Source organism: Rhodamnia argentea, chromosome 3 (genome assembly GCF_020921035.1).
Source record: "Rhodamnia argentea isolate NSW1041297 chromosome 3, ASM2092103v1, whole genome shotgun sequence".
NCBI lineage: Eukaryota > Viridiplantae > Streptophyta > Magnoliopsida > Myrtales > Myrtaceae > Rhodamnia > Rhodamnia argentea.
The window spans coordinates 34,239,916-34,267,534 of record NC_063152.1 but is presented as its reverse complement, the minus strand read 5'-3'; the positions used below and the strand labels follow the sequence as shown (position 1 = coordinate 34,267,534).

The 27,619-nt window shown below is 36.8% G+C and overlaps 1 protein-coding gene and 1 pseudogene across 1 annotated transcript; both read right to left on the bottom strand.

Moving 5' to 3' along the window:
• Positions 1 to 2,069: 2,069 nt before the first annotated feature.
• Positions 2,070 to 5,012, bottom strand: LOC115728140 (annotated as a pseudogene).
• Positions 5,013 to 13,099: 8,087 nt separating this feature from the next.
• On the bottom strand, positions 13,100 to 13,645 carry LOC115727937 (putative invertase inhibitor). Its single transcript, XM_030658252.2, has one exon. The coding sequence runs from the start codon at positions 13,643 to 13,645 to the stop codon at positions 13,100 to 13,102; it is 546 nt and encodes a 181-aa protein (XP_030514112.2).
• Positions 13,646 to 27,619: the final 13,974 nt, after the last annotated feature.

Sequence of the window (27,619 nt, the reverse complement as noted above, 5' to 3'; positions counted from 1 at the left end):
GGCTTTCAACTTTTTCAAAGCTCACTTTTCTTCAAAGTCATTTAAATAAAAAAAATTTAACACTCAAAATTTGGCCCAAAGGATTGGACGCTTAAAACCCTTTGAAAAAGCCTTTCCCAAATGAAGCAAAATTATCATTATTTCTTGAACAAAAGGGGCATTTGGGGGTAAGAGTCATAATTTGTATAAAGTTTGTGAGGGCGAAAATATGAACTGATAATTTTCATTAATTCTTGAGCAAAATTTTCCGAAAATGTTGCAAAGCTAAATCTAGGGACTGACCTACCGTGATCTTTGTCAACGCTATCTTTTACTCGAAGTAACCCAAAAGATATTTATCTCACAACTTTCACTCACGGAACGTTAAAGTTGCTTTGTTAAGCCGTGCCAAATGCCATCCAAAAACAACTTTCTTCTAGTCACCTCGATTGCTCTTTCGCCGCTCAAATCGAAGACCATCGCGAGTACTTGTGCAATCATGACCACATTTCTATAGGCAAAATCGATCAACGGAACCGGCTGACGGAGCAATACGACATAATAGGTGGATGTTGTCTACCTTTGTTGCTTTGATTAAATTATCCGTCTTAATTACCCGGCATGCGTGGTCTTAACATTCCAACCAATGCCAATTACCTACATCCAATTTTCCATCCCATACATCCGATATCAAACTTAATTGAATTTATAATAACGATCCCATGCATCCGATATCGAACTTAATTGAATTTATAATAACGAACAATCTATGCCCATTTATTGCGGAAAAGTCTCCAACCACTAAATTGCTATGTGACCCTCCAATTTCTTGACCCAAAGGGGGAACAAAAAAAGAATTCAATGAATTGCACTTAATCAGAAAATACTAGCTTTGAACTACTTCGGCATAGTGGTCCATGCCTAGCCACTTCTTCACATTCAGCTTTTTTTTCCCTTTTCTTTTTAATTTCCTTTTTGTGCTTCGAATTTTAAAACAACTCCTACTCGAAGGGCTCTTTTTCTCTCATTTTGCTCGACATTTTAAACATGTTCTTAATTACACATATCAGGGGTGTAGGAAAACACAGGTAAAAAACAACTCCAGCGAAAAAGAAGTAAAAATTAGGCTTCGTTTATTTCGCAAAAAATGAATAATTTGAAAAATATTTTCTTGAAAATGATCCTTTGTCTCCCTTGAAATAATTAATTAATAAAAACATTTCACTATCTATAATAATCTATGTTTAAATAGCTTCGTGGACGATAAAAATGTTTTCCATCCACCCGTTTTTGTAAGTGACCTTTTTTAGGAAAATATTTTCTAGATCATTCGTTTTTTCGCGAAACAAATGAAACATTAAAGAGAGTTTCTCTCCTAAAAAAGGGGTAATTTTTAAAAGTAGGAAAGAGAAGATAGCAAAAGTGATTTTGTAAACTCATAGTAGAAGCCAGGCCACATGGATGCCCCATACGTCTTCGAAGGTGGGTCAATTCCTTCCCTTAGAACCATATTTGGCAGTGAAAAAGCCAAGTTCAATATATTCGGGAAACAGAAGTGTCGATCCAGACTAATTCTACAAGATCCACCAATTTACGTATCATACGTCCAAGAACTGTGAGACCTAGATGAGATTTCACCAAAAAGATCAAATTAAAGCACACATTTCATGCTGCAATTCATCTTAATCCGAATTTGCAACTACACTTTGTTTATCAAGTGCTATCTCAGCTTTCCTTTCATATTTCCATCAAAATCCTATTATATTTAGATAGATCACTAAACCTGTGGACATTCAATAGTTCCTGTGGGATCAGCAACTCTAGGCATGCATTACCTTCTAGATTTACCAAGAAAAGAGGCACGGGGCGGAGATTACATTTATTTTCTAGTATAGCGCAAACTGCTTCGATAAGGCAGAAAATAAGTAGGAGATCCAAACCTCAAGACCAATCTTCCAAATAGTTACTAGTGACAAAGTTCATTTCATACAAACTTATTTTATTCGTTTTTACTCATTTGCTAATCTGCAAGCTCCTGCATAGGAGGATTAATCAGTCGAGAGTGCTCACATACAAATCTCCAAGTAACACTATATCAACCCCCTCGTGTATGGCACGCCTGTTTGAGGTAGCCAGGAGTCCCCATTTATGAAGTTTGCAACGGTGAAGCTTTCGGCGTCCTTTGCACCAATCACGTGGTACCCAGGCCACTGGACTCGGTCCTTCGTGTTCGCTCCGGGTCCTCTATTTTGAAACTCCGCATAGTACAGTAAGTCCAGCCGAGTATTATTATCCCATTTGTCCCACCCGGCAGGACCGATAAGGTTGTCCATGAAACTCTGCATGAACACGACCCTCGCGTACTCCCTCCATGGCCTCCCTAGATATGTCAGCACGGGGGTCTTGCTTGAGGCCGGGTCGGCGGCCGCCTTGATGGTGCAATTTTGAAAAGACATGCCCGTGGGCCATCCCTTTCGAACGGCTCTGGGCGGTGATCGTGTTGGCCCCGGCTGGAAATGGGAGGCGGGGGTAAAGGTTGCAGTTCTGGAATACTACGGATGAGTCGCCAAAGATAAAGTCGACTGTGCCGTAGATGTCACACTCTCGATAGAAATGGTAGATATAATAGAGTGGGTTGACACTTTGCGTCCATAGTGTGTCTTGGTAGGCTTCAAAGCTACAACGGTAAAACACCGAAAAGTTGCCTCTAGTTAGGACAGCTACGGCCTGGCCCTTCTGTGGCCCGGCCGTGTTCCGGAAGGTGATGTCCTTCGCCAAAAAAATTTGGTGCTGTCACGACTGCGATAAGGTCAATGAATTGGTGACATTAATTTTTAGATATTGGATTAAATCCTAACATTAATCTTTACTACAGTGAAGAAGTCTTACTGAATGTTGCGCCAACATTAATGGCCCACCCATCATGGTCGCTACGATTGCCGGTGATGACCGTCCGGTTAATACCGTCTCCGGTCATCATCAGATATCTTTTGTATTCTGGAATGTTTACATACTCCTCATAGTTACCCGCGGTCACGTGTATTTGAAAATACCCTTTCGTGCCATCGGTATCATTGGGAGCCTTTTGGACCGCGTCTTGGATGGTCGTATAGTTTCCGGTGCCGTCCCGGCTCACCACGACAGTGGTGCCGATCATTACAGAATGGGCCCCGCTCGAGGCCATAAATATAAGAACAATCGCCAGAGGCAAACTAGCTAATGTTGCTCTTGAATTCAGAAACTGAATGAAAAACGAAAACCGAAATTAAGCTAATACCAAAACGGTCCCAGATTGCTGTTAATCGTTTATCAATTGTCATACTGCTACTTTTTATAATCAATCATTTTTCACGATCTGAGAACTAAAAATGTCATTTTTCTGTTTTCCATTAATATTTTTCTTATTTATATCACTTTAATATACGGAGATAAATAAGAAAAATATTAATTTCATTTTTCCACTTTAGAGTATCATCTTTTCTCTATACCCAGAAATCCCCCAAAAATTAGAGTACTGTCCAGCTTTAAGAAAAGAAATACGTCAGCTTGATGTCATTGGTTGATTTAATCAGTATAAACTAGACCAGGTACTAAACTTGATGATTAACACAATATAGACCGGGACAGATGACCTCATTTTCAGATTTAGAGTAAATTTAAGTCCGCATTTTGACTCAAAAGTGCTCTACTAATCATAAGTTCCATGCGGGCTTATACCAATGGATTTATTCCCTACACATCTGCGTTATGCTCGAACTAAATTATTGTTTTTTTTTTCCTTCTTACAATGGGTGATATTTACTAGAAAAAAAAGTCTGAATGCATATAATTGAAGCAAAAATCTCATGCAAGTATGGAACGGATGAGGTAGATCGCTTGTGTTCTGCCAGAGATAATGTATTCCAAACCCTAATGAAAGATACAGACCTTTGGTATCGCAATACGACCCAGCGGGCTCACGTCACTGTACTGAAGCATGTTCTCAAAGAGGAAATCCATATTCAAAGGATTAATAATCTGAAAAGTGAGGGAACTTGGATTAACAGACAAACGAAGTTTTCCATAAGAGAAGTGAGTGAAATAGAAGAGCGCAAGCTACGGCAAATAAACATTTTAAGTCTCACGTGATCTTCGGATACGGTATTTTCGGATGAAGTGTTATGAAAAGATTGTGAAGAAGAAGAAAACGACAAGACGAACGATCTCATTATGTAATATGGATGTTTGTTCCGAAAGGCGAGGAGCACACCGACTTTCATAATAGCTACTCGAAATCATTGTTTTGATTGTCGCATGTCAAGGGATAATTTGACCAAAAAAGGTTTACTTGGAAAAATAAAATTATAATAAACATGACATATCCATAGTGAAGAATAAATTTGTAGGATATACCATTTCGGGCCAAAAAAAAAAAAAGTTCACTGAAGGGTTTAAAATGGAAAACCCTTGATTACTGTGCGGACTCTAGCCTTACTTAAAGATGCCGCAGTGAAATAACCTCTAGACAAGGATGATCGAACAGAAAAAAGAAGTGCCACATCACAAAGATACTATTTTGAAGGATCCCAACAGCTTGGATCTTGAAGAACATGCATTTTAACAAGGGCATGCTTTGAATCAGTGGACTGAGAATGGTTAATGAAATCCTGTAATAAATTCGATTTTTTTATCTGTAGAATAAATCGAACCCTGGAATGAAGGTTGAATTCTCTTTGCTGCATGGTTATAACAAGTGGAGATCGGAACGCGAGCTTGCACTAAGTTTTCGATAAATGGTCGTTCTTAATCCGACTACGTCTCCCATTTTGAGTAGCCCTTCAATATACAGCTATTGAAACAGAGAAGAGTGTGAACAAATTGATGGCGACGGGTAAGAGTGAGGCTATTTCGGAATTCAAACCGAGAAAAGTCAATGGTGGAGTCCCAGACAACCCTATTCATGTTTTTACGCAGAACCCAATTCCACCGACGCCACTCTTCAGATTGGCTTTCTCCGTTAAAAGACGGACACCCAATGAAATTCCGTTCGCCATCGCCGTCTCTCGCGGCAAACTACACTTCTCCAAACGGTAAACACTCGACAAAAATCTGCTTAAAAACTCAAGTCCCTCGAATTCACGAAGATGACATTAAGCTTCAGAAAGCTCTGGCACAATCAAACTGGAGAGCGAGAACGATTGCAAGACTGGAGAGAGAGAGAGAGAGAGAGAGAGATTGGAACTGTACTTAAAAGGAGAAGATAATAATTTGAAAGGGATGACATAGAAAGCAATTAAAGCTTCAACCCTTTTTTTTGTCTATATACTCTTTTTTTTTTTTTTTGGGGGGTCAATACCTATATACTCTGGTGTGAACTACCTCTAACCGGGAATAAACGCACCCATCGACCACAACTTCTGGTCGCCAGACCACAACCAAGCCATTTTCTAAAAGTACGTTTGCCAAAATATTAGACGAAACAATGAACGTTTCCTATAACCCCATGCAATCCTTCGAAACAACTCCTCCATATAAAACTAGGTCCAAAATTCTTGCGTTCCATCACGGCATCAACATAGCGAAGGTTCATTATCGCTCATAAAATGATCCCTATGCACCAATTTCATCCACAATAAACAAATTTACGTTAGACAAATGAAAATCCTAATGGAATTAGGCCAACAAGACTCCAAAAAACCCAATAAATGAATGGTCCATACTTATTCACCGCTCTTAAGCAAACACCAGAAGCATCTCGATTATTGATTCTCTATGTAATGGAAACAGGATGCCGAGAAACGTAAAGGGGAAATGAAGATGATGATCTTACCTAGTGCAGGAGCGAGGCTTGGCGAATGGCTTGGTGGGGGGTAACGGGATGTGACTGGTGATGGCGACGAAGGCGATGGGCTAGGGGAGCTCAGTTGGCCACACGGTTGAGGTAAAGGGTTGAGAATAAACTAAGTCATTCGCGTCGAATTTATAGCTCACGAACTGACTCAAGGTTGAACAATATTTTCTTCATTTGAACATGCAACAAGTTTTTGAGACTCGAAGGGAGAATATTTTCCATTTCTGGCTACACTATGTGCGACAAACACACTACACATACTCATGATACACTTGTAAAACATAACATGATAAACCCCAAGGTCAAACCTGAAGATTCCTCGTACTCTCTCTCTCCCTCTCTCGGAGGTTTCTGACCATGAGATTCGCCCAAACATGGCCGAACCCTTTAGCCGTCTCATTTATTAGGGATTTCTATTCAAGGAACGTGCATGGCCAAGTGAGAATGAGCCAGCGAAGATAATGAAAAGGGCTTATTACATAAATCAGCTAAGATAGTATGTGACTGTTTAACTTCCCAAACCATGCAAAAACATACATTAATGCAAAATCAAATTAATTATAATAGATAGAGAGAATGCATATTACGACAAATCTGCACAAATGCATCATCCGTGTTCCCACTGTGCTATAAGAGCGTGTTAGAGAAGATGCAAAAGAGCAATTCAGGACCTTATCCCACTCATCCAAGATGCTTTGGTGGGACACCCAATTAGAACACCATTTTTAGCAATATTCTTACAACTAAATTAGGATAGGCATATTCTTTAACGTCATCGGCATCTTATCAATAAGTTGCGGATCACATTATTATTACCAATACCAAGCACATTTGCTTAAATTTAGAAAAACAGCAGTTTCATCTTATACAATTTGATTGACGACTTTGAATAATTTGCTACTTTTAACTGGAAAAATTTGTAAAAGTAATACTTAATAGCTTAAGCAGGAGAACGTGAACACGCTAAGTTGGCTTGAGTCGATAGAAGTCATCACTATATCTACGAAACGTGTATGACCTCGATGCATTCTCGGACGCGGCTTCGCTGTCAATGACGCTTATGGTTCAAACGTGATGCAGCGGACGATTAGATGAATACGGACAAGAGATTAATGTTGCTAGTGGGATGAGAAGTGGAGGATGATTCAATAACGGCGGCTACCGTAGAGGTGGCAATATGAATCAGAAAAACCATTTATTAATTCAGTTTTAGTGGACTCGGATTAAATATGCGTCACTTAAAATTTTGAAAGTGGGTTGAAAGAAATGTTAAAGCTTAAACTTGTAGGGGTCAAATATGGGTTGGATGCAAATTCATGTTCAATCCATTTAACTTGAGTCCAAAATATGTGTAACCTGTGAAGCGTCTGGCGAGCCTTGAGCTCACCAGGATATGGCCAGTCGTCGCCGATCGTAGGTATCAAGTTGCCGATGACTCTTGACGGACGTAGAAGGGAAAAAAAAAGAAAAAAATGGAAAAATGAAAAAAAAAAATCAGAGTTTTCTTAAAAAAATTATAAAAAAAAAATTGTCCACAGTATTTGAACAACAAGTTTTTACAAATGAGATTTAATATTGAAGTGTTTTAGCCGATTAGGTCCGGTGTGGCGTCACTACAAATAAAAATGGATCAAAACGGGTTAAATAGGTCAATATGGATCGATTGGACCATTTTTGACTCAATCCAAATTAAATCCAACCCACCTTACTCGTTTGACGGATCTAAGCGACTGTAAATGCTGACGTGGTTGGGGAGGATTTCAGGATGAATTCCAATGAATCCAAAAAATTCTCGCCAGTGCTTCATGTGTGTGCCGACGATGTTATTATTGAAGCTCATGGCCAAAAAAAATTTCTCATCTTGTAGGTACAACCTATTCACAAGAGAACTCAAATCGAAAAGAATAATCAGTTATTTGTGACCTATCAGCATGCTATTCTTTAGCACTTTATCTTCTAATGGAAGAGTTTTCCATAAGGAAAGCTTTTTTGCCCTTTTCGATTTTTCCGTCCGTCGTGCAAACCGACCGTGGATTGCTCCAAGGAGGTCGAGCTGGAGCTGAAAGTAAAGACAGCAGGGATGGAGGCCATGAAGACGGTGGCTCTTGCATTTATCTAAAACTTATCGCGAAAGTGTGATTTGAGTCCTAAAAAATATTCAATGAAATCCTAAAACTTTGTTAAATTGGTGTAATGGAATCCTTCCGTTAACACCATTAATTTATATAAAAAAAAATGCTGACGTGGCATTTCTAAATTAATTTATCCATCCTACATGGAATTTTTTATTATTTTATTTTTCAAATAATTTATAAATCCAATTAAAAAGCCAAAAAATATTGAAATATTAAGTTTAAAAAACTAAAACAGAAAAGTAGAAAAAATAAAGGTAGGGCAGGGCGGGGCAAGCAGCGCGGCCATTGTCGCAGCCCATCACCGGAGGCATGTCGGAGGTCGCAAGCCCTAGGTGAGGGTGGCTAGACAATGGGCTGCGGTGGCCGTGCCTCATCGTCCAAGCCCTACCCTATCCTTTTTTTAAAAATTTGATTTAAATAAGGATTGACAAGAAAATATATAATAAAAGATGCCATGCAAGATAGACAAATTAATTGAAAATGACAAGTCAGCATTTTTCGTTAAGCAAATTGACAGTGTTAACAAAATACTTTATTGCATCAATTTGAAAGTTTTAAGATTTGATTGTACTTTTTTAAAGTCCTAGAACTTGATTGCAATTTTGCAATAAGTTTTTAGGACTTATGATGCACTCACCATCATCTCAAAGGAAAAAAATAACCTAAAAACGAAGCCAGTGCATGACATTCACATGCTAAAACTGTCCCGTCCCAACACGACACAGCTCTTCGTTGTTCCTAAGATTGTTGGGTAGCTCAGGATACTGTACGTAACACAGCTCTTCGTTGTTCCTAAGATTGTTGGGTAGCTCTGGCTACTGTACGTAAGGTTGGAGCGGCAAGATTATCAAAGGATAGCAAATTCTAGTGTGTGCTTCCGGAGGAGCACGTATGCAAGAAGGTACAAGATATTCTTTCTTTTCCATTGTTTCGACATGTATTGTGGTCAAAGAAAGTGGAAGATCCCCTATATTTACATGTCGTTGTAATGGGCGACTAATGTAAGACATGAGCGTAATTTTGTTGATCTATCAAAATAAACTCATGATATTACATCAACGAGTTGAAAAAATGAATATGATTATCTTTTGCTTTTTCATGCCACTTCAATTGCCACACTTTACATTTTCAAGTAATTTTGTTTTGATTTTCTTGCAATTCTATGCGATCTCATTTTCATATGTACTTCACGTTTCCTTGCTTTATTCGAAGATTCACCACTCAATTCGAACATCATTGTGCGCCCTGTACCTGGATGTGGAACCACAGACCGATCTCGATTCCTATCTCTCTCCAATCATATGAATTTGACATGCTTTTGACAAACCTTAGTGAGTTGATTGCGTGTTGGAAAATTCAGAATATTTTGTTGCTTGTGTTTGCTCGAAGTGGAGCTTATTTGGTGCCTCATAAACACCATAGGTCCATGTTGTGCCATGTCGGTGTGACGCCATGTTAGCAATTTGATGGTGTTACTAACAATCATTGATGAAAGGACTTCATTGCACAAATTGAGAAAGCTAGAGATTGCGCTATAAGAAAACTTAGAGGTCCAAAATGTCAAAAGAATAAACTTAAAAGTTGGGATTGTCCTTAAACCTAAACTTTATAAATGATAAATAACATACTAGGAAATTTGAAAATGGTAAAATCATTTTCTCCTTGGTAAATACCATACATTGCTGGGAACATAGCATTAGTATGCTTGAATGCATGTCGTCAATTGACTATGAATTGGTAAGGTTTTTTTCTAAATTACTAATTTGTCTTGTAAGGTTTTGTTTCGAATGGTAAATATGAAACAAGATGATAAATTACTGCTAAATTTAAATTAGTTACATGATTGAGTTGCCAGTAACTTATGACTTGAAAAGCAGCCTTCAGTTGGTTGATTTGCCCACCTTAAGAAATACTTTTAAAAATTATCCCTTTTTTATGAAAGAAACTCTCTTTAATGTTTCGTTTGTTTTGTCAAAAATGAATGATCTAGCAAATATTTTCCTAAAAACGATCTCTTACAAAAACGATTGGATGGAAAATATTTTTATCGTCCATGAAGCTATTTAAACATAAATTATTATAGATAATGAAATTTTTTTATCAACTAATTATTTCTAGCGATACAAATGATTATTTTCAAGAAAACATTATTCAAACTATTCATTTTTCACGAAACAAACGGAGCCTAATTTTTACTTCTTCCTCGCTAGAGTTGTTTTTACTTGTGTTTTCCTACACCCCTGATATATGTAATTAAGAACATGTACAACAAAATGTCGAATAAAATGAGAGAAAAAGAGCCCTTCAAGTAGGAGTTGTTTTAAAATTTGAAGCACAAAAGGGAAATTAAAAAGAAAAGATTAAAAAAAAACTGAATGTGAAGAAGTAGCTAGACATGGACCACTGTGCCGAAGTAGTTCTTTTTTTTTTTTTTTTTGTCCGACACTATACAGCAGTAGTTCAAAGCTAGTATTTTCTGATTAAATGCAATTTATTGAATTCTTTATTTTTTTTGGGTCAAGAAATTGGAGGGTCACATAGCTTTTAGTGGTTGAAGACTTTTTCGCAATAAATGGGCATAGAAGGCTCGTTATTATAAATTCAATTAGGTTTGAGATCGGATGCATGGGATGGACATTTGGATGTAGGTAATTGGCATTGGTTGGAATGTTAAGACCACACACGTCGGGTAATTAAGATGGATAATTTAATTAAAGAGACAAAGGTGGACAACATTCACCTAGTCTGCAGTATCGCCTCGTCAGCCGGTTCCGTTGATCGATTTTGCCTATATAAACGTGGTCATGATTGCACAAGGACTCACAATGGTCTTCGATTTGATTGAGCGAAAGAGCAGTAAAGGTGACCAGAAGAAAGTTTGTCTTTGGATGGCATTTGGCACGGCTTAAGAAAGCAACTTCAACTTTTAGCTTTGCAACATTTTCAGAAAATTTTGTTCAAGAATTAATGAAAATTATCAGTTCACATTTTTGCCCTCAGAAACTTTATACAATTATGACTTTTACCCCCAAATGCCTCTTGAGCACAACAAACTCCAGTTAGACGTGTGCGACCTCAGACAGATCGACTGTCGAGCGGTCCTTTTTTTTTTTTAGAAAGAGAGATATTGACGGGCCGCACCAAAGATCCGTGAGTGTCACCTAGAGTCATCCAACTACAACCACGATAATCTTACTTCGTTTGCGAAAGGCTTTTTCAAGGGGCTTTGAGCATCCAAAACCTCTTTGGGCCAAATTTTGGGTGTTAAATTTTTTTTTTAAATGGCCTTGAAGAAAAGTGAGCTTTGAAAAAGTTGAAAGCCAAGGCAATTCTTGGTGTGTCTTAGACTTTCATCTTTTGTCGGCATGTTTGTCCCTAATCCTTTATTTTTCGATTTTGCCCTCATTGTAATTGTTCATCTTCTCTACGTGAAGGCAGTCTACGATGTTCACCTAGGCTTGTTGATGTTGTCGTGTGACATCATACGACAGCCATTGGCACCGGATCTTGGTCACCGGTGGCCTAAGCCCGCCCCTTGGCTCTGGCGAAAGGTTTGAGTTTTTTTTTTAATAAAAAACAAAAAAAGTCTTTTGCAAAAATATTTTTTTCAAACACCATTTTACCCAAAGTTGCTTTACAATGAACTTTTTATTACAATTTAATATACACAATTTGCATTCGGCCTAGCCTAGCTTTGGGTGAGGCCAACACGGCCACGACCGAGACGACCTCACCACCGGCAATCCTCGCCAAACGTCGAAGAAGTAAATAAGAAGAAAAAAGGAAAAAAAAAAAAAAAAATTAATATAAAGTTTGAAAAATATATTAACATATTATAAAAAAAATTGTACATATCGGTGCCGGGTGTGCCATGATGACCAACGTCCACATCAATGATTTACCGCCAATAGGATCGAATTAGCAAAAAGTGAAAATGTTTTAGGACTCAATTGATAAATTTAAAAGGTGTATGATTGAATTGCCAAAAGTGCAATAGATTTATAACTATTTTGATAAAATTTCCCCACATATACGTATTAATCAAATCACAAAAGTAATGATGCCATAGAGGTAAATTAATTTCAAGCGTATCTCGCTAGAGAATCAGAATCGAAGTGAAAAGGTACAAACTTTATCTGCAATTTGGAAGCATCCCGAAACAGGGACATTGGAGCTTCAACATAGACGGCTCATAGATCTAAGGAGAGAAGGAAGGATCCGTGGCAGGAATCTGCCAAGATGCGCGAAGAAGTACAATTATCGGCTTCGCGAGCAAGGAGAAGGTCGGATCTGTGCTTAAGATGGAAACCTTGGGAGTACTACAGGCGCTACGAAACTTGCAAAAAGAGAGAGAGAAGCATCGGGAAATCAGATCCGCAAGTGGGGAAAGTAAATCAACCGTACAAGAAGTTCAGGGTGATAAGATACTCACTGATAATGAATCTATCTTATCCTTCCTGGTCAATCCTGAAGATGGCCCATGGGCTTTCAGATCTTTGTTTCACGAGTGCAACTCTATTTCGGCCTAGCTCAAGGTGGTGACCGTGGATTATACCCCCCCGAGGCTAATGAAGCGGCGGACTGGCGAACTAGATTGCCAAACGACCCCAACCTTTATGGGATTTATTATCTTTTGATCCTACAAAATCTAGTTTGTGTAAGTTCATTTCCACTGAATGAATGATATCAGCTTCATTTCGATAAAAAAAAAAAAATCACAGAAGTGAGAATGTTAAAGTAGCTAAAAAGGCAAGACATAATTTAACGAAAATTGAATAACTCTTTTCATGACTAACACAATAAGGCTAAGTTAGAGAAATCGCGTGAGAGAACCCAAAACTGGACGTGGATATTTGACTAAAATAGCAAATAAACGGGGTAAAAGTGGGCATGGGAGATTCAAATTGAGATATTGACGGGCCGCAAAAGGGCTTTCTCTTCGACATAATGAAATTTTCAAACGTTGATTTTGATTTATAGATTCATTCCAATAGTTGGCATTTATCTATGGGGAAAGGATCTCCATCCATAGGAATGCATTTGCTAGAAATAGAGCGTATAGGAAAAAAAAATTGAAAAAGAAGAAGACTCAGATTACCATGGAGATTCATAGACTATGCATTAATTTATTGGTTACAACACTTCATTACATCCATTACGCTTTCCACCCCAAAAAATGCATAATATCAACTACTATGGCGCTCAATTGAGAAATCTCAGCATTACGCTTTGTCAAAGGTGGAACCATGCCTTTCTTCTGCGTTAGTTGAGAGTCGCACATATCTTCGTTACCTCCAAGTACAGTTGCCCAACTACCCACGGTTTTGTAATCCTTCGCCTTGTAAAATGGGATCACGTCTTTGCCTTCAAATGGGGCGTACACTGTCCAGCAAAACGAGATATATTTGAGTAGGCGCGGATCCAACTTTTGCTTAAGTAGTTGCTTAGTGTACTCGATCGTGCTTGTAATGTTGGCTTGTGACAGCTTGACCGCAATTAGCCCTAGTCCCTCGAGATCCACCTCATGGCTATGCGGGTCTGATCCGAGAGACTTCACGCAGAAGTCGAAGTTCACCTCTACCTCAATCGCTGCAATCTTCTTGCAGGTGTCCTGAATGAGATCGCTCGCGGATTGGACACCACAGAAGATTATGAGGAAATGGATCAAGAATAGGGAAGAAATTGAGAATGCGCCATTCATTTTTCTTATCACGGAGATGGATATTTTCGTTTAAACTTTCTTATGAAGATAGCCTATTAGTACTGAAAGGACGGGTCATGTTATACATGAACACAATTTCAAATATGGTATTATGCCAAACCAAATATAGTAGACAGTTGTAAGGATAAATATCATCCAAGAAGCAGGCAATCTTCTCGAAGAGGCAAGTCTGATAAGGTTGCCTAATCACCTGCCTTCAGCCATAATTACCATAAATCCAAATCATGTCCAAATTAATACCAGCTTCTCCAATTAGATTGCCAAATCGACCTGCCTACAGCCATAATTACCAGAAATCCATACAATGTCCTAATAAAGCCGGTTGTTTTGGTAAGATTGCCTCTTCGAGAGTACTTATTCTTATAGGTTGTCTGAAAATAAATTATATATACATGTATATTCTTCTAGATTATCGGGTGCAGCTATAATAGTTTAAATATATCATAAGACTGTTGAGCTCTCACTTATAATTCAAAGTGCTACATAACTTTTCGGAAAGAAATATCTTGTTGATTGGCTTGCTAATATTGAGTCGATAAGTCCTTGAACACTATGTTCTTTTGATTGCCTCCTAGAGAATTATTTCATGTTTTATTATGTGATAAAATTGGAATGGTAGATCCAAGATGCTAAAGTTTTTGTATCCGATTTTAGCCTAGGATTCTCCGACACAAGATTGCTTAATGGAGAATGTTTATACTTATATATACACACACATATGTAGGGAAAATTGCCAAAAAAGTCCAAAACCTATGCAATTGTGCCAATTCAGTCTTAAACATTTTTTTTTTACCAATTGAGTCCTAAACCTTTTGCAATAGTGCTAATTCAGTCCATTTGGCCAGCCGACCGGCCATGACGTTGACAATTTAAAATAATATTTTAATATTTTTTTTTATATTTTTAATATTTTTTTTAAAATTGCCCTTTTATTTATTTGGGCCAGCAGGAGGTTACTGGGTACTTCCGTGAGGGCCTGCGGGCCCTCCCCATCCATAGCGAGGGTCCTGGCCTTCACTAGCCACTAGGCATGGGCTCTCAACTCTCACTTGCAATTGGGCAAGGGCTCGAGCGAGGGCCAGTAGGAGGCCGCCGGTGATTGCCTCCAGCCTTAGCAATCCAGAGCCCGCTCTCCAAGCATGACTGGCCGCATTGACCTAGCGATCGGCCGGCTATCCTCCCTCGACAAGCTCACCCTTATGTCGGGCCGTGTTTTCATGTTGGTCGCAGATGTTGTACCAGTTCAAGAATCTCTGGTTCCTCGCGGTCAACTAGAACTTAAAGTTGGATTGCATTGACAAATCTGTTGGTTGGCTCCGAGAAGAAGAAGATGAACATGGAAGAAAAGAAAGAAAATAAAAAGAATATGTATCTTTGGATGAAAATTCCCTCAACCAATCGGAATATTTGGTCATAGACAAAGTTAGAGCTTTTTTTTAGACTAATATGGCCACTTCCTACCCTTGTTCGAAATAAAATCTCTTTTTGGTCCTCTTTTGAGAAATTGACAGCATTTGAGACCCTTATTAGGAATTTTTTAAGTAACAATTATAAATTTTATTTAACCATGTTACTTGAAAAATTAAAGTATTACAATTGAAAGATCTAATCTCAAATTTTATTTTTTGTTGTTGCTACAATATCTAAGAGAAAAACATTGTAGTGATATTTGTTATCACAACAAACTGAGATTTTTTCATTTCGAAATGAACGAAAGAAACTTAAAGTCTTAGGGGTCATTTGGAGCCCATTGGTTACAATTATTTTGGGACATGCTATCCCGATAGTCTGATAGTATTGTCATTATTCTGACCCAACGATTTTTCAATTAATAAGTGTTTTATGCAAAACACGCGGTGATGGTGTGTAGATTTACAGTTAGAAATAACTGACAGTCTTATTAGAATGTCAAGGAAGCATATCCTTTTTATATTTAGGTTTTTTTTTTTTTTTAAATTCTGATGAAAACAACGTTTGGATACATGCAAATAAAATTGGTAATTGAGTAAAAAAGAAGAAGCAATCCATTATCTTGAAGGAAGAAAATTTCGTTTCACATAATGATAAAAAGGATTGTTTCTATCTATAATTTTAGATCAATAGAAGGAAATTTTGGCGGAAATTACCAAAATAGTCCTAAACTTATTTTGTACGTGCGCCAATTATGTCATAAACCTTTCAATTATGCAAGTTTAGTTCTAAAGTTTTGGAAAACTTACCAATTTAGTGCTAAATCTTATAATTGTGCCAATTTAGTTCTAAACATTTTAACGATTTGCCAATTTAGTTGTTCTAGATGATTTTGGTTGAAAATCACTAACATGACGGTTTAGTTAGTGACAGCCGTTCTATGTGGCATTGTTGGTTCTGACGTGGATAATTTTTGAATTTTTTTTAATATTTTATGAAATTTTTATAAAGTTTTTTTCCTTCTAACTAGTCGTTGGACCTCGATGATGGCCGACGATCAGCCAAAGGCAAAGGCCGACGAGTTTGACTTGGGCTTCATTGGGAGAGGTTGGCCTTGCCATGGCTGGCGATTTTGAGCCTTGCCCATTTTCCAGCCTTGCTGAATTTAGCGAGGCTCAACCTTGCCATGGCCATGGGGAGGCCGACCTCGGCGGTTCTTTCTTAGGCCCGGTGACCAGTTAGAGAAAAAAGGGAAGAAAAAAAAAAGAAAAAAGAAAAAAGAAAAAATTATAAAAATTTCAAAAAAATAATTTAAGATTTGTCAACATTAGGAGCTAAATGGCCTACCACGTTAGTGATTTCTAGCCAAAATTGGTAAATTGTTAGAATATTTAGGATTAAATTGGCAAATCATCAAAATATTTTTGACGTGGATAATTTTTGAGTTTTTTTTTAAATATTTTATGGAATTTTTATAATTTTTTTTTTGTTCTTCTAACTGGGTCGTTGGACCTCGTTGATGGCCGACGATCAACCAAAGGTAAAGGCCGACAAGTTCACCTTGGCTTTCACTGGGAGAGGTCGGCCTTGCCATGGCTGGGGATTTTGAGCCTTGCCTAGTTTCCAGCCTTGTTGAATTTAGCAAGGCTCAACCTTGCCATGGCCATGGGGAGGCTGACCTCGGCGATTCTTTCCTAGGCTTGGGGACCAGTTAGAGAAAGATGGGAAGAAAAGAAAATAGAAAAAAGAAAAAAATATAAAAATTTCAAAAAAATAATTTAAGATTTGTCCATGATAGGAGCCGATGGCCTACCACGTCAATGATTTCCGACCAAAATTGGTAAATTGTTAGAATATTTAGAATTAAATTGGTAAATCATCAAAATATTTAGGACTAAATTAGCACGATCGAAAGGTTTATAACTAAATTGTCAAAATGCTTAGAATTGAATTGACACCATTAAAAGGTTTCGGACTGAATTAGCATTATGCAATAAGTTTATGATTTTTTTTTGATAATTTTCCCATTGAGCTAGTGTACTCTATTTTTGGATTAATATATAATAGGTTGTTTGGGGTGTAAGTTTGCAGGAATAAGGACACCATCAATGCAATAACTTTAGTACGTTGCTTACTTGAGTGTCATAACTTATGTACAACGCTCACTTAAATATCATAACTTTTTTCTGTTCACTTGAGTGCCACACAACTTTTCACTCGATCACTTGAGTGTCATAACTTTTAAAAAAAATTCACCACAAGTGCTATGCCATGTTGGATTTTCGGCACTTGAATGAATGTTTTAAAAATAAAATTGGCACTTACAAGATCGATTGAAAGTTATGGCATTCAAACGAACATTTTTTAGAAACTTATGGCACTTAAGTAGTCGAAAAAAAAAGTTACAACACTCAAGTGAGCATCATACGAAAGTTATGGCACTTGCATTGTGCCTATCCCTAAGTTTGCATATTGAATTGGAAATGGGTAGATGAGTTACTGATTAGGTATTGATTTTTATCCCTACTAGTTTGGGGCAGTAAGTTGTAAACCGTAGATGGCTTAATCACTTCCTGCGTCAGACAACTAAAGAAATACGAACATGTGATAATTAAAAAAATTAAAATTAAAAACTTAAAAAAAAAAATTAAAAATGTTCGAAAAATATTTAAGTAATATTAAAATTTATCCACATAGTACTTGCCATATCACATAGAATGGTCGACATTCACGTCATCGATTTTCGACCATCAATTATCGAATGGGCTCAATTGGTAAAAGGTAAAAATGTTTAGGATTTTATTGGTAAGATTCATTTTTTTTTTAAGAGAGAAGTAAGAGAGAAGCACAATAGATTATATTGTTTTCATCAAACTTCACGTTCATTGACTCTTCCAGAGTGCGAGAGTTTTTATTTGAAGCAGAATAGCAAAGATATATTGCATCATCTGATCTCTCATCAAACATGTCAAGATAATCATTTGCATTTTTTAGAACAAAACATTTGCAGCCAAAGATTTTGAAGTATGAAAAGTTTGGTATCCTACCTTTATAAGGCCCGTCGAGAGTTTTCTAAAGAATAGGTCTAAGAAACACACAATTGATGAGATAACAAGCAGGAGATACTGCTTCTGCCCAAAAGTATGAGGGAACTTTACTCTCAATCAATAATGTTCTTGTCATTTCTTTTAAAGAAGTATTTTTCCTCTCAACAACTTTGTTTTATTCAGAAGTATAGGGAGTCCAAATATTATGTTGAAAACCATTTTTAATGCAGAAATCTGAAAAGCTTTGATTTTCAAATTCCCTCCTATGATTTGTTTTTATGCAATAAATACTGTAACCTTTTTCATTCTGAACTAGTTTTCTAAGATTTGAGAAAAAAATAAAAGCTTCATTTTTACGTGCAAGAGAATATACCCATATAAATTTGTGAGTTGTCATCGCTTACACTTTAATCTCCTATCATGTGTCTAGAACAACCACTGTCTAGGTATCACTTGTTCTTCTTTTCCTTTAGTTCCTATAGAGAATAAGTAGATTTACGCTTTCTTTGGTGGCCAAATTTGCTTAGGTCCTTTAGTGTTAGATGATTCTCCCATTGTTCAAATAATCCCTTCGGTTGGTCTCCAAACTTTTGGAACAATCATTTTTGAAATGATTTTTGTACCACAGTTTTAACGCTTGAAGAATTCATGGCCAATAGGTTTCATAAATTGTTTTCGCAAAATGATTTTTGTAAGAAGCTTTTGAAGGCCTTTGTCTTAATCTTTTCTCTTACTTTTGGAAAATCATTTTGTAAAGATGTTTCCTTTTCAAGACCAATACCACACTTGTTATAGTAAGGAATTAGTATAGAGAGAATATGTTCCAAAGTTTTCGAACCGAGAGAAATATTTTTACAAACCGTTGTATTTCAGTTTTGTAAGATTCATTTTCTTTAAGAGAGAATCACGATTTTCTCGAGTTTCTAGAAACTCCTTTTGAAAGAAATTAATAGTTTAATTTTTTGGAAAGATCCAGTTGCTCTAATCTCGAATTCAGCCTTTTCAACTTAGAGATTTTCTTAAGAGTGGACTTATATCCCAAACATAACTCATCAAATATAATCAAATATTTCATCTAGATTTCAGGTAAACTTACCTCATTCTCATTCTAAGAGTCTGATTTTTCCATTAAGCACATGTTGGCGTAATCTACCTCATCACTTTCTTCATACTTTGTGTTGCTCCAGGTTTCTACCTGAAGGCGTTTCTTTTTCTGCTCAAATTTTCCTTTGTTCTTCTAGAGAAGTGGATAGTTGGGTTTGATATGGCCTCTTTCCTGCACTAAAAGAAAATTATATCCTTTACTTCTTCTTTATCCGGAAAGGATTTCTCAAATTGCTTGAATTGTCGTCTTCCTTTGAAGTTCCTTCTTTTTCTAGCCATCCTTCTAAACTTCCTCACCATCAAGGCTGATTCTTTATCATCTTCATCTTCTTCGGAATATTAACGTGAGTCATGTATACTTGATTTTAAAGCATTTGTCTTTTTACCTTTGCAATCATCCTCATCATTCAGGCGTTCAAATTCACAAGACATCAATGTTCCAACAAGCTCATCAACTAATAGAGGCGCTATCCTTTGGGTTTCTCGAATTGATGTCTCGATGTTGTTCCACTCTTTAGTAAGTCCCCTAAGGATTTTGTTCACTTTTTCCGCTGAAGAGATTTTCTTTCCTTGATATGCCAAACCGTCAACAATATCACTGAACCTATTAATCATATCAGTAACAGATTCAGCAAATTTCATCTTGAAAGATTCATATTTTCTAAGTAAGATATTTGTTTTTGTTTCTTTGACTCTTATCAGTTCCCTCGTAAGTGACTTGGAGTCTATCCCATATCTCCTTTGTTGTTTTATACGAAGACACATGGTTATATTGAGCAAGTGAAAATGCATAATAAAAAAAGCAAAGTGCTTTTCCATCTGAAGCTTCTCTCTTAGTCAAGTCTGTGAGACTAATTGTTTGAGATTGCTGCTCTTTTGCAACTTCTTTCTTTGATGTTGAGGCTACTAGATTTACTCCTTTTTTACACGACATCCCACATCAAAGGATTAGTTGATCTGATGAAATCTTTCATTCAATTCTTCTAGTTGCCTTAGTCCTTTCCATCGAAGTATGCAGGCCTACTGTTACTTTAACCTTCTTTAATTCTTGCTCTAAGAGTGCTAGCCATTGAAGATCGTTAACTTAGAAGTAAAAACTTCAAATAACAAGCTTTAGGCTCTAATACCAATTGTTGTTTGCTAACACTATACCTGGAGGGAGTGAATAGGTGAATTTAATTAAACTTGATAAAATAATGTGGAAATAAAAACTTCAAATTTGATAGGAGCGGATATAGAGAACAGAATTGTACAATGCTTGTATCCGACAATAAGTAGATGCGAGTGAAAGAATAAAAGGCAATGGACGACAGTTTATAGTGGTTCAGATTTTGTTTAAGCCTACATCTACTCTTTTACACTAACAACTTACTGGTTGGATTCCACTAATTAATTAAATGAGAAATTACAAAAATATGTAATGACTTGAACACAAGTACTTCAACAGAAGCGAATGCTACTTCTGTTCAAAGGTATCTCACTCTAACACTTATGAACTATGTATAACACCTCTCAAAAGATCTCAATGATAAGCTCAATAAGATAATTTAGAGTAAGTGTAGCTCTCTCAAAATGTGGGTGATGAACTCTTGATCTTTTTATTTTCTCTTCAATCCTTGTGCTCATTATTTGCTCCTCATCACCCAAGCTTCCCTACTGGATAGAACCACACCGATGATTAATCGTCAAACTAGCCATTGATAGATTGTCAAACGTAAGATCACATAGCCATCGAGGTTGAAAGACTAGAGATTTGAAAGAATTTGTTTACCTATACAATCAAATCCTTGAATCCACAAATTAAGCTTATAATAAAGAAAAATTATCTGCAGGGTAATTACCAATCAATCATGATTCCTCATATAGAAAGTCGTGAGAATATCTTTTAGATTGATGGCCAATCAATATAACTTAGGAACGAAATACCTAACCAGATCATAGGTATATTTTTCCAAATAAACAATCAAGAGTAAGTTTATAACAAGAATGAGGATTGATTAATGATCCAGACTATATCTCACCACAAATAACTCGAGTGAGTCTACTTCTATCCACGAAACCTGCTTCAATAAGAAAATAAACGTTTAGCAGATTAAATATATAAAGCGTAATGATATATTCATAAAGCATCCTCATAGTATTTCACAAAGTCTTTTCAAGATATTATAGCAGTTTTGTTTCCTTCAAAAGCTAATATAATTTCTCAACACGTGCAACCCTCAGCCATTTATTTCTCAATTAGATTTTGCCTGCTTGATGTATCAATTTGTAGTTATCTGGGAGATGTCGAAGGAGGCTCCTGGAAGAGGAAGAGCATTAGTCACCCACAATCAGTCATGCTTGATTCAGGAGAGATGACATTGTTATGTTTCGGAATTTACATTGGCATCTTTATTTTGTCCATCGCTATCAATGGAGGAAATTGGTTGTCACGCCCTAACAGCGTTTGCTGAAATGGCTGCGGTGGAAAAAAGACGAATTTTTTGCATCTCATAAAATCTTGTTTGCGGCTTTATCTTTGGCTCAACCTAGTGCAACTATGACCGAAACAGTTTAATACGACGGAGCATTTTTTAAGATTTTCAATTCTATCCTAGATTGCACCAACCCTATGATGAGATTTTTCACTATGCAGAGGATATTCGAGAGATCTCTAATACCGTCTTATCCTTTCTTACATCGATCCTAATCCAGTTAATCAAATGCAGTCTAGATTTAATTCCCTATTGATAGGAGATCAGGCTGGTTTAAACTTTGTTAGGCAGGGATTAACGTAATGCTTGGGCTTTGCGCCCTTTCTTATTTAAAAAAAAAAGGTCCATGTAATCTCTCTCATAAATCGTCTTCTTGCACTCGTTTGAATAGGTATCTCTCCTGATTCTTCAATGCCAATAAAGAGAGAATTAGCCAAGAAAAAGTGTCATCGGAGTTTCGACAACTAAGATTCGTGCTTGTATTTGGTCCACACATTCAATCTCAAGTTAAATAGAAAAAAAATTAGGAAAATTTCCATAACAAATGAGGATAACAGATGCGATGCTGAGTGGTTTTTGTTTGAACTGATTCTCTAACCTAAGTAGTTTGAGTTGTTTTTATGTTCTGTTTGTCAAATACTCTCTTGTTATAGTTTATATTTAACTTGTTGGCATCGAGGAATCACGAAAAACGTACCATGACAATATAGTCCAAATTGCTCACTAACGTATTGGTGTTGGAGACAGTGGTGGCATTTAAGTGAAGGGTCATAATTGAAACTAATAGTGTTTAAGGCCACTTTGAGTTGTGTTTTTCTTTCCAGTCCACTTCCAAGGGATAGTTTGGCGTTAACCCATAAAGAAAATGGCAGCACTTGTCAAAATTGAATAGTGTATTAAGCGCAACACACATAGAGGAAAAATAGGTCAATAATGTCAAAAAAAGAAAAGAGTTATTCAACTTTCGTTAAATTATGACTGGCCTTTTTAGCTACAGCTACATTCTCACTTCTGTGATTTGATTAATATGCAAGTGTGGGGGAAAATTGTCATAAAAATCATAAATCTATTGCATTTTTACTAATTCAATCATAAACCTTTAAAGTTTACTAATTGAGACCTAAACGTTTTCGCTTTTTGCCAATTTAGTCCTATTGACCGGGAATCGCTGATGTAGATGCCGATCATCCTATGTGACACGATCGATGCTAACACGGATAATTTTTAATAATATTTAATATACTTTTTAATTTTTTATAATTTTTTTTCATTTTTTCCTTAGATTTTCTTCTTTGCTAGCCACTAGGCTGGGATTGCTTGGCCCTCGCCAGTAGTCAGCGAGGGCCGCGACGCCTCACCCAATCATGCCTAGATTTGAGTGAGGCCAACGCAGCCAAGACCGAGGCCAACCTTGCCCCATCAATCCTCATCGGTCGTCGAACAAGTAAACAAGAAGAAAAAAGGAAAAAAAAAAAAAAGGAAAATTGATATGTAGTTTAAAAATATATTAACATATTATAAAAAAAATTATCTACGTCAGTACCGGTTGTGCTAAAAAGATTGAATTAGCAAAAAATGAAAAGGTTTAGGACTCAATTGGTAAAAGTGCAATAAATGTATGAATTTTTTGATAATTTTCCACACATATACATATTAATCAAATCACAAAAATGAGAATGTAGCTGTAGCTAAAAAGGCTAGTCATAATAAAACGAAAATTGAATAATTTCTTTTTTTGTTTATGCCGTCTTCCATGACTAACAATAAGGCTAAGTCAGAGACATCGCATGAGAGAACCCGGAACTGGACGTGGATATTAAGGGGCACAAACAATTGGGTATTGGATATTCAAGTTTTTTTTTTTGAGATAAGGTATGCGTGAAAGATTCAAGTTGAGATGAAGTCGACGTGAACGATTCTAATTGAGCTATTGACGAGCTGATAATGAAATTTGTTGATTTTGATTTAAGGATTCAGTCGAATAGTTAAGATTTGTCCACCAGTAAAGGATCTCCATCCATAAGAATCCATTTGCGAGAAATAGGGCGTGTACGGAATAAAAGGAAAGAGGACTCAGATTACCATGGAGGTTCATCGGCCATGCACTAATTTATTGGCTACCACACTTCAGTACATCTATTACGCTGTCCCATCCAAAACATTCTCAATAACAAGTACTATGACGCACAATTGATAAACCTCAGCATTAGGCTTTGTCAAAGGTGGAACCATGCCTTTCTTCCGCAAAAATTGAGTATCGCACATATCTTCGCTACTTAAAACTGCAGACATCCAACCATTCACAGCTGAATAATACTTCGCCTTGTAATCGGGGTCATGTAAGCGACCATCATTCATGCTAGAGATTCCTAGTCTAAATTGGCCGGCTTGGTTAAATTAGTACCAAAATGAAAAAATTTAGAACTAAATTGGTCCAATAAACGTTATGACCTAAGCAATATTGTCAAACTTTTTACATTCCCATTTCTTGTGGGTTCAATAGTGCTGAACAAAAAAACAACGCCGAAGAAACACTAAGAGAAGGGATTCATTCGATCCTAGAGTAGAGCAGACCAAGTCCATTCACCGCACTCTATGGCATCACAGGGATTGTGATCACAAAAACTAGGTGATGGGTACATATTGTTTCATCCTATCTTAGTCGGGCCGAACTCGGTCGGTCTTTAGTCAGCTTCGTGCCTAATCCCACGACTGTTTTACTTGTGTTGGCCGATAAATTCAACACAATTTACGAATTCCCCCCAAAGGGGCGTAAAGGTTCAAGCAGTCTGAGAGATCTTCGACTATGCGCGGTTCCAATTTTTGCTTCAGCAGTTGCTTAATGTACTCGGTCGTGCCTGTAATGTTGGCTTGTAACGGCTTGAGCCCAATCAGCCCCAGTCCTTCGAGATCCACCTCATGGCTATGCGGGTCTGACCCAACGGACTTCACGCAGAAGTCGAAGTTCAACTCTACTTCAATGGCTGCAATCTTCTTGCAGGTGTCCCGAACGATATATCGCTCGCGGATCGGACACCGTGGAAGATTACGACGAAATGGATCAGGAATAGGGAAGAGATTGAGAATGCACGATTCATTTTTCTTGTCACGGAGATGTAGATTTTTGTTTTAACTTTCTTATGAAGACAGCGTATTAGTACAGGAAGGACTGGTCATCTGATACATTGACACAATTTCATATATGGTATTGTGCCTAACCCATATTTAGTCGACAGCGTCGATTAGGCAATCTTCTCGAAGAGGCAAGTCTGATAAGACTGCCTAATCACCTGCCTGCAAATTTAATTACCATAAATCCAAAGCATGTCCAAATTAATACAAAATTCTCCAATAAGATTGCCAAATCAACCTATCTACGGCCAGAATTACCAGAAATCCAAATAATGCCCTAATAAAGCCGGATGCTTTGATAAGATTGCCTCTAAGAAAATATTTATTTTTATATATTCAGATAAAAATAAATGATACATATGTGTGTATATATATTCTTCTAGATTAGCGTGTGGAGTTATAATAATTCAAATATATCATAAGACCGTTGGACTCTCACTTAAAATTCAAAGTGCAACATAACTTTTCGGAAAGAGATCTCTTGTTGATTGGCTTGCTAATATTCAATCGATAAGCCTTTGATAAGTTGTGTACTTTTCATTGCATCCTAAAGAATTATTTCATGTTTTATTATGTGATAAAGCAGAAATGGTTAATCCACGACACTAAAGTTTTTGTGTACGATTTTAGTCCTTTTTCATAAAAAGGAAAATCTGGATTCTCCGGCAAGATTGCCTAATTGAGGATGTTTATACTTATATTTGTACACACATGAATGCAGGGAAAATTATAAAAAAAAAAAAAAAACTCTAAATCTATACAATTGTGTCAATTCAGTACTAATATTTTTTTTTTGTCGGTTGAATCATGAACCTTTTATAATTGTGCCAACTTAGTTCATTTTGAAGGCTGGCGATGACCCGAACAATTTCTTATAATGTTTTAATATTTTTTTGAATGTTTAATCAATTTTTTATGTTTTTTTTATTGGGTTTGCAAGAGACCACCGGCTACTGGTGAAAGGGCCGTAAATCCTCACTAGCAACGGCAAGGGTCGTAACCCTCACTAGGCACTCTCACTCGCAACTGGACTTGGGCTTGGGCTTGGGCTCGAGCTCGAGAATGTTTATTTATTTTTTTAATTTTACCATATTGTATATTAATTTAAATAAAAATTATGTTAAAAATCATATTTGGATCAAAATGATGTCGTTTTAGCCACGTCATCGCCATTTTGGAGAGAGAAAGTATTAAAAAAGCTATGCTAGCATTTCCGTTAGCCAATTGGATGGAATTAATGGAAAGATTCAATTTCATTTTTTGCATAATTTAGGACTCAATTGTACTTTTGTGACAAGTTTTAGGACTTCTAGTGAACATATCCCTAAAAATAATACGTATCTTTGGACGAAAATTTCCATAACCAGCGGGAAGATTTGGTCGGCCGACGAGGTTAGACCCTTGTATGAGACTGACATGGTCACTTTAGGTCCTTATTTGAAACAAGATCTATTTTGGATCCTCTTTTGTCAAATTGATGGCACTTGAGACCTTCATCTGGAATTTTCCGGTAACAACTGTAAACTTTGTTTAACCATGTTACTTATATGATGTTGAAATTCAAATGAGGAAAGTTTCAAAACGTGAAATTTTATTTAAAGTATTACAATTGAATGATCTAATCTCAACTTTTAATTTTTGTTGTTGCTACAAATATCGAAGAGAAAAACAATGCATTGATATTTGTTATCACAAAAAAGTGAGATCTTTCGGTCTCGAAATGAATGAAAGAAACTTAAAGTCTTCGGGGTCATTTAGAGCCCGTTGGTAATGTTATATTTAGGTTTTTGTTTCTAAAAGAAAAAAAAAAAGAATAGTTATCAGATGAAAACACCGTTTGCATGCCTGCAAATAAAATCGGTAATTGCGTAAAAAAGAATAACCTATCAATTATCTTGAAGGAAGAAAAATTTCCTTTCTCATAATCATAAAAAATGATTGTTTCTATAAGTAGTTTTAGATCAATAGAAGGAAACTTTGGAGAAAATTACCAAAATAGTCCTAAACTTATTGTATATGTGCTAATTCAGTTATAAACCTTTTAATTGTGCCAATTTAGTCCTAAATATTTTGTAATTAGTGCTAAATCTTACAATTGCAACAATTTAATTGTAAACTTTTTAACGAATTGCTAATTTAGTCATTTTAGCTAGTTTTGGTCAAAATCACTAACTTGACGATCTAGTCGGTCTTGACCGTCCTACATGGCATGACTGGTGTCAACGTGGATAATTTTTAATTTTTTTAATATTTTCTAAAATGATTATAATTTTTTTGATTTTTTTCCCTTCTTCCTCTAAATGGTCGTCGGACCTCGGTGATGGTCAAGACTAGCTAGAGGCGAGGAGCGGCGAGGTTGACCTCGCCTTCACTAGGTTAGGTCGGCCTCACCATGACTAGCGAGGCTTGACCTCATCGTATTTGGCGAGTTTGATCCTCGCCCAACCTCTAGCCTTGCCGAATTTGGTGAGGCTCGACCTCACCATGGCCAGGGGGAGGTTGGCCTTGATAGTCATTGCCGAGGCCTAGCTACCGATTATAGGATGAAGGGAGTAAAAGAAAAGAAAAATAAAAAAGAAACATTTTATAAAAATTTCAGAAAATCATCTAAAATTTGTCCACGTTAACGTCGATCATACAATGTAGGATGACCGACATTGATAGTAGGGGTGAGCATGGTTCTAGGATAGAATAGGAAACGGAAGAACCGAACTTGTGGTTCCCGGTCCGGTTCCGGGTTCTATAATAGGTATGTCTATATTCTCTATAGGGCTGATTTTTAATGT